The sequence below is a fragment of the Lepidochelys kempii genome, chromosome 3 (assembly GCF_965140265.1).
Source record: "Lepidochelys kempii isolate rLepKem1 chromosome 3, rLepKem1.hap2, whole genome shotgun sequence".
NCBI classification, from domain to species: domain Eukaryota; kingdom Metazoa; phylum Chordata; order Testudines; family Cheloniidae; genus Lepidochelys; species Lepidochelys kempii.
The window spans coordinates 114,067,276-114,084,222 of NC_133258.1; the positions used below are offsets into that span (position 1 = coordinate 114,067,276).

Genomic DNA, 16,947 nt, shown 5'->3' on the forward strand with positions numbered 1-16,947 from the left:
CCTCCTTCTTCCCCCTTTCCCCTGGGGCAGGTGGAGGGTCTGGGGCTCCCTGGGCAGATCTTACTACTGCCTGGTTCTGACTTCTGGCCTAGCTAGGGGCAGGGCCTTGGGAGGAAGAGGAGGAGTAGGGGGCAGGGCCCCATGGTGACGGGGGAGGCTCCCTTCTTCCCCTGCCCCCATGCCTCCCCACTGGGAAGAGGTTGGCACCAAGGGTTACCATCTGGCCCAGTATTTGACCACCCTGGGTGGTTGTTTTTTTTTTTATGAATTTGCCAGTTGCCAGAAAAATAATTTAATCTGCCAGGTTTTTTTATGTGAGTCTAAAGATTTGCGTTATTAGCACACTACACTGGAATATCTAATGTTAAATTCCAGCTAAAGACGCTGCAGAGTTCCCACTTCCACAGTTTAAGTGATAGCAGATCAGAACTGCTGAAAATAACAGCAGCTGTCTGCCCGCCCCTATGGAAGCACATCACAATGTTATCAGTCTTATCTATATGTGTTCTCTCTCTAGATACTATAAGTGGATGTTGAAGTGGGTTGCCTTATGGTTGGGGATTGGAGTTGCGGTGAGCTTACCAGGTGGGTGGGTGGGGAGCATTTTTTTTGCATTTCAAAGGTGGTAACACTACTGGTGGCCACCCCCCCCCCCCCACACACACACACTTTCCCACCTTGAGTCTTGGGCAGGCACAGAGCAGTGCTCAGGGAATCTGGGACAAATGCTGTTCCGGAGTCAATCAGCCCAGGACTGGGACTTGAAATGTACATTTTGGGACTGTCCTGCCCAATTAGGGGTGAATGATCACTTGTGTGTGTGTGTACGTATGTATATATTAACACATACTGTGTTGGTGGCTCAAATCTCATTCTGCTCGTGTGTGCATTTGCATCAGCAGTGGTACTACAGGCTGTAAGGCTTTGCCTTGCCAACTGTGCCTAGCCCAAATTGGTGACAATAACACACTAATATCAGAGGAAGCAATACTGGATTCAGGGATTTTGATGCCAAGACAATAAAGGCCTTGTCAACCTTACATCTGATTTGAAAAGTCAGGCTGAAAATAACTGGCTCCTTATTGGCTTCTTCATTAGGAAATAGAAAACCACCTGGATAAGGACACTGAGGGTTATGATGTGGTGCTAGATGCCATAGATACAATGCAGAGAGTGGCATGGCATATTAATGACATGAAGAGGAAACATGAACATGCTATCAGGCTACAGGTGAGTTCACAAAGAGATTTCATGGGCTATTGGCAACTTTTTCTCTTGTCTATGTGACTTGCTTTTGCTGTTGATACATACGCCATCAGCATTTTCTATTACATACCTACTTCTACATACATATTTCTATACATACGCCATCAGCATTTTCTATTACTCTGTTTTAATTTGTTCCAAATTTGTTTAATTTGCTATATCTAGACTCCAGTTGAATATTGTGAGTGTGTCTGTTGGAACTCAGAAATGTTGGTCATAGGTGCTACAGAAGAACCTCAGAATGAACTATCTCTTACATGCAGCATCCTGTGAAATATTTGTTTGCAGAATTACAGATAACTTTTCTGTCGTCCTGACGCTTCCATTGTACACCACTACTATTTAACCACAGGGCATATTTTTGTTGAGAACTCCTGTAGTTCCCTATTTCAGACTTTTGTCCTTTTTAATTTTGTTTGGTTTGAGACATTTCTCATCTTACTGCTTATTTTGTCTCTTCCTCTTAGCTATTGAAGTGTGGCTGTATGTGCCTATGAGTTGCTGTGTAAAATATACAGAGAAGTGGTCAGAGCCAGCAATATGCCTTATAAAAAAAAAAATCCAGCTACTCTGCAATGAAGCATTTATTGAAAAGGGAGTGACCCTAGGTAGTCACCGTAGTTTATAGTAGATTTTCTTGTGCAGACTTTGTTTGAAGAACCATCATTCCCTCTAAAAGTTTCACTAATTCCAGACCTTCTCACAAAGGGTCGCATACACTTTCTATTGTATTAAGGAAACCAGCAGGGGTATGGGGAAGGAGACATCTCCCATTCAAGTGATCTATAAGTTATTCTTTGTTTCTTGTATTTCTGAGCAGAGATGGCGCTCACTAAATCCCATATTTGTATGTTAATTGGGGAATATAAATAAATGAAGAAAAGATCATTCATTTTAAAATGTCTTCCCTGAGTCCATGTAACCTTTCCTAAGTCACTGACATAAATATGGATATTGATATCTGAAATACTTGGCAATAAAGTTGGTTAGATGCTGTGGAAAACTTAGTTTAATAATTTACAGTCTGAGCTGGTAAATGTGTAGTGGAGAAAACCTTTCGTCTCAGTTTGTCATTCTAACCGTAATTTCTGTGTTCTACATGGGTACTGATGTCTCTTCTATGTACTATCATGTAATGAAGTGTCTGTAATTCTGCAGCTACTATGGCTGCATTTCTGCATGAATTCTCTTCCAAAGTGGATAAATTGATCTCTGGGGTACACTTTAACTGATGTACAAGTTACAAAAGAGAAGTGATAAAATTGGAACTTTTCCATTCATTGTGTTTTTTAATCACAGTCTTGTGTATATTCCAGAAATGTTGCTTCAATGTATTGTCAGATGTACAGCAATCACTGTGCTATTTGAAAGAAGCTCATAGATACATAGATATTAAGGTCAGAAGGGACCGTTATGATCATCTAGTCTGACCTCCTGCACAACGCAGGCCACAGAATCGTGCTATCTTAGAAATATAATTCTATAGGGTCATATCTGTAATAGGGACATTTTCCCCCACATTGCTATCACCACCAGAGTTAAAGCAGTGCTAGCTTTGGTTGGAAATTTTTTGAAAATGTCTTAGTGTTGGTGGGGTCTAATCCTGGGTTACTAGCACCTGACATGTTAGATGTCATGCTTATAGAAGTTATGCCAATGGAGTTGGAGAACAAGGAACTAGAAGAAACAAGGAAAGAAGAGCGCAATAGTGTAGAGCTTCATTTTCTTAAGGCTATCACTGTGCTAACCTATGTTTATTTGTATGTATTAATTATTTTTATTTAAATAATAACTATGTTGTCACCCGAACGTACCATTAGCAACACAAATACATCTCGGCCACGTTGAATGATCAATTCAATAGAAACTCAGCCAGTCATCTCCCCTTCTATCATCTAGAAAGCATGCCCTCAGCTTTCTCCCCAAACCCAGTCAAACAGATGTCTTTTGCAGCCTTCCCAGAAGATCACCAAATCTGGACCATTTCAGACTGGGTTGGGGAGCAGCGCAAGCTGGAGTCCATATTTGTAAATTATTTTTTTATTCTCCAGGTTGCCTACATCTAACCCCTGCTAGGCCAATCACCAATAACAAGAATCACATGGAGAAAGAATATTAAGAAACATTGGACCAAAATTGGGCAACTAAAAAGAGTTAGTGATTTTTAGTGCTGGTGAGAAGTGCTAGATTAACAGTCCTAGCAACTGAAGTTTTATAGTTCTTCACAGGACAGGTAATGGTACTGCAAGGTAGCAACATTGCCAAAATTCAATCTCCGTGCACTTCAGTCCTTGTCATCTCTGCTGTGAATGGCAACCAGGGTGCCCATTCAACTAATTGTGATGGTAGTTTTTGTAACGTGGACACCTATCATCCACCATGAAGACCCCTAACTCTTTTCACATAGGCCCTTAAACAGCCGTCACGTGGGGATTTTACATTGTTAAACATAGGTTGTCAATAGAACTGAACTAATAACAGATTTTTCAGTTTGCTGGTAATTCTGAAAAATTGAGGCAAAAATTGTTTTGGATTGAACTGAAAATGAATTTTCATTGAACAGAAAAATAAAATAAAGTAAGTTTTGGATTGAACAAAATGCATTGTTATGTTAAAATTGAACCATTTCATTTCAATTTTGACAATTTAAAATGTTTTTTATTAAAATTAAAGATAATTTTGAAATTAAAAATTGCTTTGAACTGAAAATTCAAACTATTTCATTTTGAAAATAAAAGTTTCAGAATTTTCTTAGGTTTTTTACCAAAATAATAAAGCAAAGTCAACATGAATTTGCTAAATGTTTTAGTGTCAGTACATTTTCATTTTTCACAGAAAAGTGTTTTGTCAAAAAATTTCACTCAGCTATAGTTGAAATAGAACATGTCCTAATGTCCTCAGTAGATCGTACTTTGAATGTAAAACTCATTTAATAAAATACTGTTCAGAAGGTGCATTGTTTTCTCTGTTTCAGGAGATACAAAGTTTACTCACTAACTGGAAAGGGCCAGATCTCACTAGCTATGGGGAGCTGGTTTTAGAAGGAACATTCCGCATTCAACGAGCCAAAAATGAGCGCACTTTGTTCCTCTTTGACAAACTGCTGCTTATTACAAAGAAGAGAGAAGAAATGTTTACATACAAAGCTCATATATTGGTATGTCATGGAGCACATTTTAATGTGCTGATTGAACCAATTTCCAGCTTTCTTTATACTTTCCTCTGTGATTCACTATCTCTTCTCTCTATACAGTGTGGCAATCTCATGCTTGTTGAAGTAATACCAAAGGAACCACTTAGCTTTAGTGTCTTCCACTACAAAAACCCCAAGATGCAGCACACAGTGCAGGTATGACAGAAACCTCCCTGCTCTGAACATAACCTTACATGTTGTTATACATGATGTCAAATAAAACATTCACCCAATTTGCTGTATTTAAAGCCCATCTCCCCTAATATTTGTGGTAACGGGGCCAACTTCTGCCCTTAAGTACTCATGTACACCCCTGTATTTATAGTCTCCAATCCCTGAGTGGCTACAGTAATGAGTAATTTGACTGTCTCATGATTTTACAACAGGCTAAATCACAACAAGATAAACGCCTTTGGATTCTTCACTTGAAGAGATTAATTCTAGAAAATCACCCTGCTAAAATTCCTGCTAAGGTAAATAAACTAACTCTCTAATCTTTGTATTAATAATAATATTTGTATTATTTAAGGCACTTTTATTAGCAGACAGTCACAAGACAATTTGGAAGCAGCTTTTGATATCGAAAGTCCTCTCTATGTGAATGAAATGGAATTCAGTTAATATGTTTTTTGGTTTTTTTTATTTTATTTTTTTACATCTTCAGACGATTCATAAAGCTGAAAGGGAAAAGCTCCAGCAAAAACATCTACGGGAGTTGGCACACGAAACCTAGAATCTCATCGGTTTGTCATACTCTTTGTCTACCCTGGGATTTGTCCTTTTGCACCTGTAGTTATACCAGGGTAGCTGCACCAGAGTAAACCTGTAGTGTAGATACATAGCACCAGTGTAAAAAGTGACTTGCATCAGTGTAATTTAGCTTGGTTTAAAACTGGGGTAAACTGGACTGATGTAAGTCACTTTTTATGCTAGTGTAGTACTTCTGCTCTGGGGGTTTGCATTGGTGCAGTGACCTTGGTATAGCTCAAGCAATGTATTTCTGGAATTGCCTACACCCAGCTGATGACAAGGCTTTAGAAAAAAGCTATGGGCTTGAACTTGTCATTGTATGTAGAACACCCACTGGAGTCAATATCAGTTTTGCATAAAAACTGATGGAAGGATATGGTCCCATATTTGTAATATAATTAACATTATAATAGAAAACTGAACACACACTATAAGATACATTTATACCAAGCTACTTATTAATCTTAGACTCTATTTAGTCCTTAATAGAATTTTTAAAAACATTTTCTACCCAAGTCTCCTGCCCAAATACAACATGTTGCTTGTATCACAAAGAGTAATCTTAAAGTTATCCCTTTGAAGCCCTGAGAAATAATTTACACTTATGGATTGTCTGGCTATGTAGACTCCCTCCTCAGGCCCTATGCTACCAGCACTCCTAGCTATCTTCGGGACACCACTGACTTCCTGAGGAAACTACAATCCATCGGTGATCTTCCTGAAAACACCATCCTGGCCACTATGGATGTAGAAGCCCTCTACACCAACATTCCACACAAAGATAGACTACAAGCCATCAGGAACAGTATCCCCGACAATGTCACGGCAAACCTGGTGGCTGAACTTTGTGACTTTGTCCTCACCCATAACTGTTTCACATTTGGGGACAATGTATACCTTTAAATCAGCGGCACTGCTATGGGTACCTGCATGGCCCCACAGTATGCCAACGTTTTTATGGCCGAGTTAGAACAACGCTTCCTCAGCTCTCGTCCCCTAATGCCCCTACTCGCGCTATATTGATGACATCTTCATCATCTGGACCCATGGAAAAGAAGGCCTTGAGGAATTCTACCATGATTTCAACAATTTCCATTCCACCATCAACCTCAGCCTGGACCAGTCCACACAAGAGATCCACTTCCTGGACACTACGGTGCTAATAAGCGATGGTCACATAAACACCACTCTATACCAGAAACCTACTGACTGCTATGCCTACCTACATGCCTCCAGCTTTCATCCAGATCACACGATCCATTGTCTACAGCCAAGCTCTACGATACAACCGCATTTGCTCCAACCCCTCAGACAGAGACAAACACCTACAAGATCTCTATCAAGCATTCTTACAACTACAGTACCCACCTGCTGAAGTGAAGAAACAGATGGACAGAGCCAGAAGAGTACCCAGAAGTCACCTACTACAGGACAGGCCCAACAAAGAAAATAGCAGAACGCCACTAGCCATCACCTTCAGCCCCCAACTAAAACCTCTCCAACGCATCATCAAGGATCTAAAACCTATCTTGAAGGACAACCCATCACTCTCACAGATCTTGGGAGACAGGCCAGTCCTTGCTTACAGACAGCCCCCCAACCTGAAGCAAATACTCACCAGCAACCGCACAACAGAACCACTAACCCAGGAACCTATCCTTGCAACAAAGCCCGTTGCCAACTGTGTCCACATATCTATTCAGGGGACACCATCATAGGGCCTAATCGCATCAGCCACACTATCAGAGGCTCGTTCACCTGCACATCTACCAATGTGCTATATGCCATCATGTGCCAGCAATGCCCCTCTGCCATGTACATTGGCCAAACTGGACAGTCTCTACGTAAAAGAATAAATGGACACAAATCAGATGTCAAGAATTATAACATTCAAAAACCAGTTGGAGAACACTTCAGTCTCTTTGGTCACTTGATTACAGACCTAAAAGTGGCAATTCTTCAACAAAAAAACTTCAAAAACAGACTCCAATGAGAGACTGCTGAATTGGAATTAATTTGCAAACTGGATACAATTAACTTAGTTTTACTTTGTATAAGGACCCATCCACTCCCAGTCTCTATTCAAGCCTATTTCCCCATGTTTATTCCCCCCCCTTCCCGCTACCCTCCCTCCCCCCACTGTTCCTCAGATGTTCTTGTCAACTGCTGGAAATGGCCCACCTTGATTATCACTACAAAAGGTTCCCCCGCCCCCGGCTCTCCTGCTGGTAATAGCTCACCTTACCTGATTACTCTCCCTACAGTGTGTATGGTAACACCCATTGTTTCATGTTCTCTGTGTATATAAATCTCCCCACTGTATTTTCCACTGAATGCATCTGATGAAGTGAGCTGTAGCTCACAAAAGCTTATGCTCAAATAAATTTGTTAGTCTCTAAGGTGCCACAAGTACTCCTTTTCTTTTTTCAAATAAAATAAATATCTAGTGTCTACTCACACCTGCTGATTCCCCTCCACCTTCCCTCCCCCGCATCTTTTCACATATTAGTGGTAGTCAATTCATGACACCTAGTGGAAAATAACTGGACTGCATCCTTATCAATGCAAACACTCTAAGCTATTTATTTATGTATTTTTATTTTTTTGGCTTATATGTCCAATGATATTTTTTTCTTTAGAAACATGTTAACACAGGAAAAGTCTTGGGATATTGACTTTGCTATTTAAACAGTAATAAAATATTAATTTTTGGTGGTGGTACTTGTCTCTAGGGCAGATGACATCCAAAAAATAATTTAAAAAATAAATCTGGTTAGAAATTGCTTAGCGGGAGCAATGTTGATACTTGTTTTTCATGGCACACAATAAATTTTCTCCTCTTAACAAATGAGTAGTTTTCCAATTTAATTTTTTTGGATTTTTTTTTTGTTATAACTCTCAAGATTCCAGAAAGCATTCACATTCAAATGGACATATATTTAGAATCCCCAAATTATGTTTTAGATTCTGAACACAGCAGATGCGGTAGGTAGTGGGAGGAGCTGTTAGAGAATTAGTACAGCTCCCTGATTCTGATATCAGTTGTGTGCTGGTCCCAGCAGAGGTTGGAGCAGCCTTTGGGCTGCTCTAAATTCCACCAGCTGACAACAATCCCATAAGGGTCTGTCTGCCAAGCCAAATCTAGCCAAAGGGCTACGTGTTCTCAAAATACTCACTAGAGGGGCTAATGTAATCAGGTATGCCAGCTTCACACCTGCTGGTATTTCCTCACACTAGAAAGATACCCAGCTAATACAGTGTAGCCATTCACTGCTCCCTTGGCAGTGCTGGAGTGGTGGGTGGTAAGGGAAATTGTGGTGGAACCTGTACAGTGAACAGCAGCAGTTGTTACTTGCTACCTGGAAAATTTATTTTACTAAACTTGGAAGAGTAAAATGCTAGTCCAGTATAATGTGTAGTGTGTGGAACCATCCACACCAGAGGTTCTCAAACTTTTGTATTGGTGACCCCTTTCACACAGCAAACCTCTGAGTGTGACACCCCCCCACCACCCTTATAAATTAAAAACACATTTGTTTATATGTAACAAATATGTTACATATAAACAAACGTTATATGTTTATATTATAAATTCTGGAGGCAAAGTGGGGTTTGGGGGGTGAAGGCTGACCGTTTGCAACCCCCCCACACACACACATAATACTTGCAACTCCCTGAGGGGTCATGACCCCTAGTTTGAGAATCCCTGATCTAAACTGTATATAAAGTGACCAAAGAAAAATTGCTTATAATGTTTATTGAGTAGAAATACATTTTAATTGTTGAGCTCCTGTATGTGTCATGTGACATTACTTAGCATATTTGTATTGTGTGACCTGGTTTTGCACAATTTATATCTTTCAGGCCAAGCAGGCAATTCTAGAAATGGATGCCATACGTAAGTTTTTTTCTTTCACTATAATTTTTTCAACCATTCATCTTTAGCTACATATTCTTTAGATTTCATCTAAAATACAAGAAACCTGTGTGTATGTTCCTTAAAATAAGGCTTGATTCTGTGCAGATTAGTGGGAGTTGAGGCCACTCAGCAACCAACAGGATGTGGCTGATAGTAAACGGGAAGGTTAGATCAGCCTCCGATGGACCACTCCATCTGGCTCTTTCTTATTCTGAACAGAGACAGGGTGTGGTTGGTCAGCTGCTTTAGCAATGTTATCTCCTCCTGGCCAGGACCCATGGAAAAGCTGAGAATAAGTTAAATGCCATTTGAGGCTTTCATACTTCTGTCTCTTCTGCACGCTGGCAAACCTATGAAAGCAGGCATCATGGGGGAGCTGCTACTAGGGATTCTCTGGTAATATAGCAGTCTGGAATCCAGACAGAGCCACCAGGGAGGTATGAGGCTTCCTCATGGATGGCCTTGCTCTCTTGCAGACTAGAAAGATATGAGGGTAGAATTGTAGGGTATTCAACAGGAGGCAATTGCACCCAAAGAACCACCTCAAGAAAACCCCATAATGGGACCCTGACAGAGTTTCCCTTTCCTCCAGAGTTCTCTTCCATGAATATTTTTGAGGGATGTGTGCGCATGTGTGTCCATCCCATGCCAGAGTTAGGTAATGTTAGCCTAAGATGTTGCTAATGTTCGAAGATGAACCCAATCCCCTCTGTACCCTGTCTTTTTTTATCTCTCTTGCTTTCTGCTTTTACTAATGATATGGTCTGACCAGCTCTTCCTGTCCCCTATGTTATTAGAAATCTCTGGTAAGTTAGTAAAATTCACTCCAATTATAGATTTAAACACAATATAGCTAAATGCCCAGGAAACCTTGGAGCAGATCAGACTCATATTTTTTTTGTGGGAAATGGGACAGGAGGGCACTGTCTGTGACTGCAGTACACACATCCAGATTAAGTTAGACATGGTAATTGTGCAACAATATTGTTGTGTTAGCAATCCATTGGTAAAGTAGTATTAAATATGTAATGTTTTTTCAGTAGCTAATTGGTAACACTACAACTACCATTATCAGTTATTTGTGCAGCTCTGACAAAGTATGTTCCACAATGTAAGACACAAAATGAAGGTAAACCCTTCCCAGAAGTGCTGATGTGACACGTCAAATAATACTTAACGTTTATTGATGCCTCTGATTATTTTATAGATCATCCAGGATTCCACTATACTCCAGAGGGAGAAATGAAAGCATCACATAATTCTAAAGAAGGTCTTACCCCACGGAGGGTGAGAAGGAAGTCAGGTGATTAAAATGTGTACTGTCAAAGAAAGCTAAAGGAAAATGTATTTAAATGTTTTCAAATTATACATAGCATGGAAGGGGGCAAAGATTGAGTTACTGTAAGAGGCATTATGTGAAAAGAAAATGCCCTCCACTGATTGCTGTTTTAAAACTGAAATGTATTGCCTCCAACAGATTGTCATGTTTGTTTGCAATCAGTAGGTAACTCCTAATCTATAATTATCCCTATTGAAATAAAATTATCAGTAGAGCCGGCCAGAAAGCACCATCCATCCCATCAGAAATTCTGAGTGTTGGAGATTTTGTTTGATTCTGAATCAGAACAAAACCTCAAATCTCAGAATTTCTGGCAAAAGGGAATATTCCGTGATGGAAAAATACTGTTCCAGGTCCCTGTCCAGCAGCGCTGTTCCTGGGCTAACAACAGCAGAGAGCAGGCTACTGAGGAGGAACCAGGAGGCTGGCTGGCTGGCTGTTGAGGAGCTGGGAACCCAGGTTCCTGTGGAGCTGGGCAGGCAAGCTGGCAGGTTTCAAAATCTGGTTGGCAGGCAGGTTTTCATGGGAAAACCTGCCTTGTTTCTGTAGTAATTGGACATTCCCACTGGTACAAATGGGATTTTCTGGCAGAAAAATGGTCCACTGAAAAATTTCCAGTTTGTTCTATTTATCAGTTTTGCTCCTTCAAACTCAAAACACATACACTCAAACACATAATAAAGTGTGTGTGGATTTTTGGTTTTTTTCGTCTTTCCTCACAAGCTACTAGCCTAGTTTAAGAGGTTTTTGGAGAATGATGAGGAGAAAGCTCTGTGGTTTATAAGACACAAGACTGGGAACCAGAAGACCTGGGTTCCATTCCTGACTGTACCATAGTAACCTTAAGCTTGTCACTTAATCTCATACAGTTTATACAGTGGGATTTAATACTGCTCACTTCACACAGGTATTGTAAAAGTTAGTTAATGTTTGAGGGGTAACTTGAGATTCTTAGAAGGTACTATAGAAAGACAAAATATTATTTCTATCTACTGAACATAGAAGAAAAGTAGGAATGTGCCAAAAATTAAACTAAACTAAAATTTCAAAAAAACAACTGAACTTGAGTCTTTTCAGTGCCAAGTATATTTGAAAGTGATAGATGCCTCTCTTGAGGGGGGTGTGTGTATGTGTGTGAGAGAGAGAGAGACACACACACACACATACATTACTTACAGCTAAATTTTTTTGTGAGGTGACGGTGGGTTTCAAATGAAGCTGCATATTTCCACATCTAGGATGTATATTGCCAAGTGTCATGGCAAAGTGAGATTTTAAAGCCATAGTAAAACACTCATGGATTGGGTAGAGAAAAAATATGGGTATCTTTTAACAGGTTGTTTTGATAGTCTTATGGTATATGTGCCATTTGATTTTATTACGTTACCATAAAATCCAAACTGCACACTTTAAAAAACAATGGATGTTTGTGGGTGTGTATTTATTTATTTATGCATATATCAGAAAGCCAAGTACTTTATGTAATGCTGACATGCTTATTTTTTAAAAAGGTGAATAATAAATACCTTGGAACCTGTTTTTACCTTAATTACATTTAGCCTGTTGTTTTAAAATCAGAATCCTATCAGCCTTCTGAAGGCTAGAGATTTGATAAATGGTACTGTTGGTCTTTTTTCATCTTTAATAACCTTTCCTGGTTATTTATTGTTTTTCTTGCTGCAGTTAAAATGTTTACATAGTTTGACCAGTTTTGCATCCTAACTTTTTATTATGTCTATCTTCAACTACTTAATTAAATATTAAGAGACAGTGATCAAGTAGATCTGAGAAATGTAATATTCAGTTTATACCAAGTCATTTAAGTATAGTTTGCAGGAATATTGATATAGTGACTTAACATAAAGCAACAATTACCACTGAGAAACAATCAAGTCAATAAAGATTTTCAGTTGTTTTTCAAGCAGAATCTTCTATATAATGTTTCCAAGGTATAAGATTACATTGACAATGTGAAATAGTAACTGAATGGTCCTGTTTGGAACACTCAATACTTATACTTTCAACCTATACTAAACTACAAATCTCACCAAATGTTTCTAATAGAGCAATAAATCTCCAGCAATTTAGACCAAGATTTTCAAAAGTGGAGGCCTCAAATTAGGCTCCTAAGTACAAATTTAGGCACCTAAACAAGTGGCTTCATTTTCAGAAATGCTAAGCAACTCCCACAGATTTCAAACTCATACATTGACTTCAGTTGTGTGCTCAGTACTGATGCAAACCATGCTAGTTCCTAAGGGACAGGATTTTCAAAATCACCTGCGTGATTTAGGAGCACAAGTCCCATTATCCAACCCAAGGTCCCTATGTATGGACTCAGGAGCTTAAATTTTGGCATGCATTTTTTAAAATGTTGGCCAAGATACCAGTAACTTTATTTGGAACACTGTAGGGTTAACTATGTGTATCCTTTCAGAACCTTCATCCAGAGTCCATAAAGTTATGAAGCCAAGTGGTAAGTTATATTGTATCCAATAGCATATGCTATTAACAGTAAAAAATCAACACACTAAGCAGTATATACCATAAATTAGGTAAACTAACATAATGGAATTCAAAGATGTACAATCATCTTCTTCATGACTCTTCCCATTGTGCTTAGTTTACAGCACTTGTAGAGCTGGACCCTCAGCTTTTGTAGACAGATGTAGTTAAAGGTAATGGAGTTGCACTGATTTACATCAGCTGTCTATCTTGTCCATAGTATGCAACCTCAGCCTTGAGAAAACTGCAATGCAGAGAAAGCAAAATGAGTTAGTGTATTATCCTTATCTTTGAATTTCCATGTTTAGGCCTGATCCTGCAAACACTGAAGCAAGTAAATAGTCCCACATACATACAGTTATTCATGTGTTTACAGGATCAGGAACTTAATTGGGATTCATCATAATGTTATGCCGAGAGAGACTGGTAACACAAACCTCTTGGAGACAGGGTGTGAACACACCTTTCAATAAACATCATTGTCAGGATAAATTAATCACAAGCGCTGCCCCCTCTCCTCCCCCTCACCCCCACCCCCAGCCTAAGACAAAATGGTTTGTGAACATGCCCAGGAGTTTCTGGACTGCATGGGCAGAGGAATTTTGTTGAGTGTTGATTTGTGTTAGAGGTGGGGGGGTTGGAGGCAGAACACAGATAATGAGAATACTCTCTCTGTTCTGTGAGGCCACAGCAAAAAGCAAGAAGGCCAAGCAGTAGCCTCTGAGCATGGTGTATGACGGGGGGGGGGGAAGCTAGAGCGCTTTGGGTTCGCTGTTGGCTGAAGATACTTGGGGGTCTAGCTGCTGTTGGTTCCTCCTGCATTTGGAGAATTAGGACTTTGTACATTCCTTGCAAATAAAGATAGCATCAAAGGACATACCAGACTCCATCAGTTTCTGTTTCCAGCTGGAAGACCCCAGGCTTGGACAGCCATTCAGGTCAAAAAGGGGCAACAATAAAATTAATATTTTTAACTGTATTTATTATTTATTTAATTCTATTTGTGGGGAAAGTAAGGCTTTAGCACTAAAAAAATTTAATTCTAAATCTTAGAAAACAGGATTCAGAGTTGAAATATTAATGTAACATTAATAAAGTGGCACAAACTGACACCTCTGTGATTATTTATCATGCTGTACATATTTTTGTATATATTTTCAGAAATAAGTCCAGAGATGCACAAGGTAAGTCCTTTTTGTATTCCATATCTCAGTAGATTGAAATAGTACATGGGGTTGTTTGAATCCAGAATACTTAATAACTATAAAACTTTCAGAATGTATTGTGCTTTATTGGTTTTAAATAGGATACAAGAAAAATACATTTCAGAGACTCTCCAATTACATTATAAAGAAGTACAAATTTTATTTCAGCGATACCTAATGAATAGAACTTGATTGATACATGTCTGCGTGCCTAGATTTTATGATACAGTGCAATAAATCTATAATGTAAATATACTTTTAAAAATGCAGTTAGGATAACTAAAGTGCTATGCAAAGATGGCATCTTTTTTTGGCAGTTCTGCTACTTGTATACATTTCAAGTCACATGTTACATTTCTGCCAAAAATAAGCTTGTAATACACATTACTCCTGTTAGCCATGCTGAGTCAATATGGAGGAGTACGCTCAATAAGCCATTGTCCATTTGCAATAAGAATTGTTAATGGCATTCTAATTGAAGCAGGAAAGACTTGTCGTGAGTTTCAGATCTTAGGCTAAGTTAGCAGGTCTGACACTTAGGGGAAAAAATGTTTTTACATGCAAATGGAGCACATTTTATCTGGCATCATTGAGACACAGTAGCATCAAACACCATTATGCCATTTTTCACAGTCCTTTTACAGAGTATATCATATGATCCCTATATATCACAGGTGGAAAGCTTAGTGATCAATTCAAGTCCTTTTCTTTTATGTTTCCCTTAGGTACAGATGAATGCAGCAAAAACTTATGTTGTATTTTGGGGCTTTGTTTGTGATTTTTATTGTGAAGCATAAATAAATGTTGATCATGGCATGTTAAAATATAAACATAAAGGGGATACTTACTTTTTTTTTTTTTTTTAGCGGAGCAGTATTGAAGGAGCCCTACTTTCTCAGGCTGCCAAACTGGGATCAAGTGAAGCCCTGCTCAGTTCTAGGAAAAAAGGTTCATTGAATCTCAGTGGGCTTGTCAATGAATTTCAAGGGTCCATTGAACCAGCCTACAGCAGTGATCAAGATGAAAATCTCCACCCATGTGCTACAGAACAGATAGATGCTGATGATGAGGAAGAGTGTGAACAGGTAATCTCTTTGCTTTGTGTGTGTGGGGTGGGGGGGCATAAATTTATTCACAAAACTATCATGTGGCAGAGTAAATGTTGTACTAATGCCCATTTAAAGGTGTAGATATATTGCTTACTACTGCTGCTGCTTCTAAGTATTGTTGCTTAAGCCATGGGATGTATCCCAAATATTCATTGAGCTTTGGCAGTAGAGTTTTAGGAGTTTCAAATGTGGAACATGGTAGCCATAATGACAGCAACATCCAAAATGAGCATTTGCATTTAGACATCATCAATCCTTTGTTGCAATCCAAGAGAGAAAGAAACTGAGTTCTTTCTGGACTACATTCTGGGGGTGAAATTCACCCCTATGCAGAGGACCTGGGCACTTATGCCGACAAAGTTTGTTTTTACTCAGTCTTTTCTACTCCTCCAGATTGCCTTTGATGTAAATGCTGCTATTTTTACTCATTGTACAGAACTATCTTCTTATTGCTCTGGTGCTTGTCACTGTATGCACTTAATTTATACTGTTAAAGAAGGTGATTGGCTACCATTACGTTCATTGTACAGATGGTATCCTTTCCACTCTACGGGATATCTTCATGCATGTGCAGCTGTTCTGAATGACTGTAGGCCCCAGTTTTTAAACGTGGACATGTTAATAAGGTGTCCAAATCCCACACTTGATTGCTATAATCTATGCTAGGGAACATAAATACCCATCCAGTAGTCTTAAATACCAATTTGAGTGGCCAGATATGTTATTTGGAGATATGTCTAGGCACTCATGGTTTTAAATTGAGCTACTCATCATTACATAAAGAAGTTTACAATGGGGCACACAAGCCTCCAGGCATGGAAGGAAGGGGTTAATGGGCTGCTGAAGGCCCAGTTAGCCTAAAGTGAACCACCTGGAGCTGGAGGCAGGTTTCCAGGGAGAGGCTTGGAAGGAGCAGGCAGAGAGAGAGAGCTGACGTAGGGCTCTCACTGTCAGAGAGAAGGCTGGCTCGGGCCAGGGGCTAGGGAGGACTTGTGGATCTTCCGGAAGAAAGGGAAGAGTTTATTTTGTACTTGTTTTGGACTTTGAGTGCCCAGCAGGTATAGATCTATAAGCGACCTAGCTGGAGGGCTAAGTTCTGCAACCCAGAAAGGTGTTGGAGGTGGGTGGAGCAATGGAAGAGCAGCTGGGAAACTAAGGCTGAGAGGTGGTTGTGCTGCAGAGGGTGCTCTGGTAAGAACGTGCTATAACAGAGCCCACTCTGAAAACTCTTCCCTGAGCCTGCTGCCTGCCAGGCCATGGTAAACTGCATTGCTCTGAGAATTTTATTGTGAATTCTGGAGGCAAGTAACATTCTGTAATGAATGCGGTCTCTGATATCTAGCAACACAAAAGGGATAGCACAAGAAAATGTCTCTTCCACTGCAAATTCTGATTTAGTTGCTTCATGTTGAACTCTGGCATTTCCCACATTTGGCTGTGACTAAATACACTGCTTTTCAAAGAACCATAGATCGTAATATACCCTTTATTTTTTTAATCACAGGGCACACAACAAAATTCACAGCAAAAACCAAAAGGAGGTAGAAAAAGACTTAATAGCCAAGCTGCTGAAAATGTTGAAAAGCGAAGAAGTGTTAATCTCAACAAATGTGAAATGCAGGTATTTAAAACTAAATGCGTCAGGCCTGATTCTCTCTTAT

At 39.5% G+C, this 16,947-nt stretch overlaps 1 protein-coding gene across 10 annotated transcripts in view; it reads left to right on the top strand.

Annotated features, from left to right (window-relative positions):
- Positions 1–16,947, top strand: part of PLEKHG1 (pleckstrin homology and RhoGEF domain containing G1) — a 215,355-nt gene that overhangs the window by 186,759 nt on the left and 11,649 nt on the right. For all 10 annotated transcript variants that reach the window (XM_073337635.1, XM_073337636.1, XM_073337634.1 and 7 more), the window contains 10 exons: positions 1,099–1,230; positions 4,241–4,423; positions 4,520–4,615; positions 4,846–4,932; positions 9,074–9,107; positions 10,336–10,431; positions 12,905–12,943; positions 14,134–14,156; positions 15,044–15,262; positions 16,791–16,907. In XM_073337635.1, the coding sequence (XP_073193736.1) occupies positions 1,099–1,230; positions 4,241–4,423; positions 4,520–4,615; positions 4,846–4,932; positions 9,074–9,107; positions 10,336–10,431; positions 12,905–12,943; positions 14,134–14,156; positions 15,044–15,262; positions 16,791–16,907 (1,026 nt within the window). The remainder of the gene's footprint in view (positions 1–1,098; positions 1,231–4,240; positions 4,424–4,519; positions 4,616–4,845; positions 4,933–9,073; positions 9,108–10,335; positions 10,432–12,904; positions 12,944–14,133; positions 14,157–15,043; positions 15,263–16,790; positions 16,908–16,947) is intronic.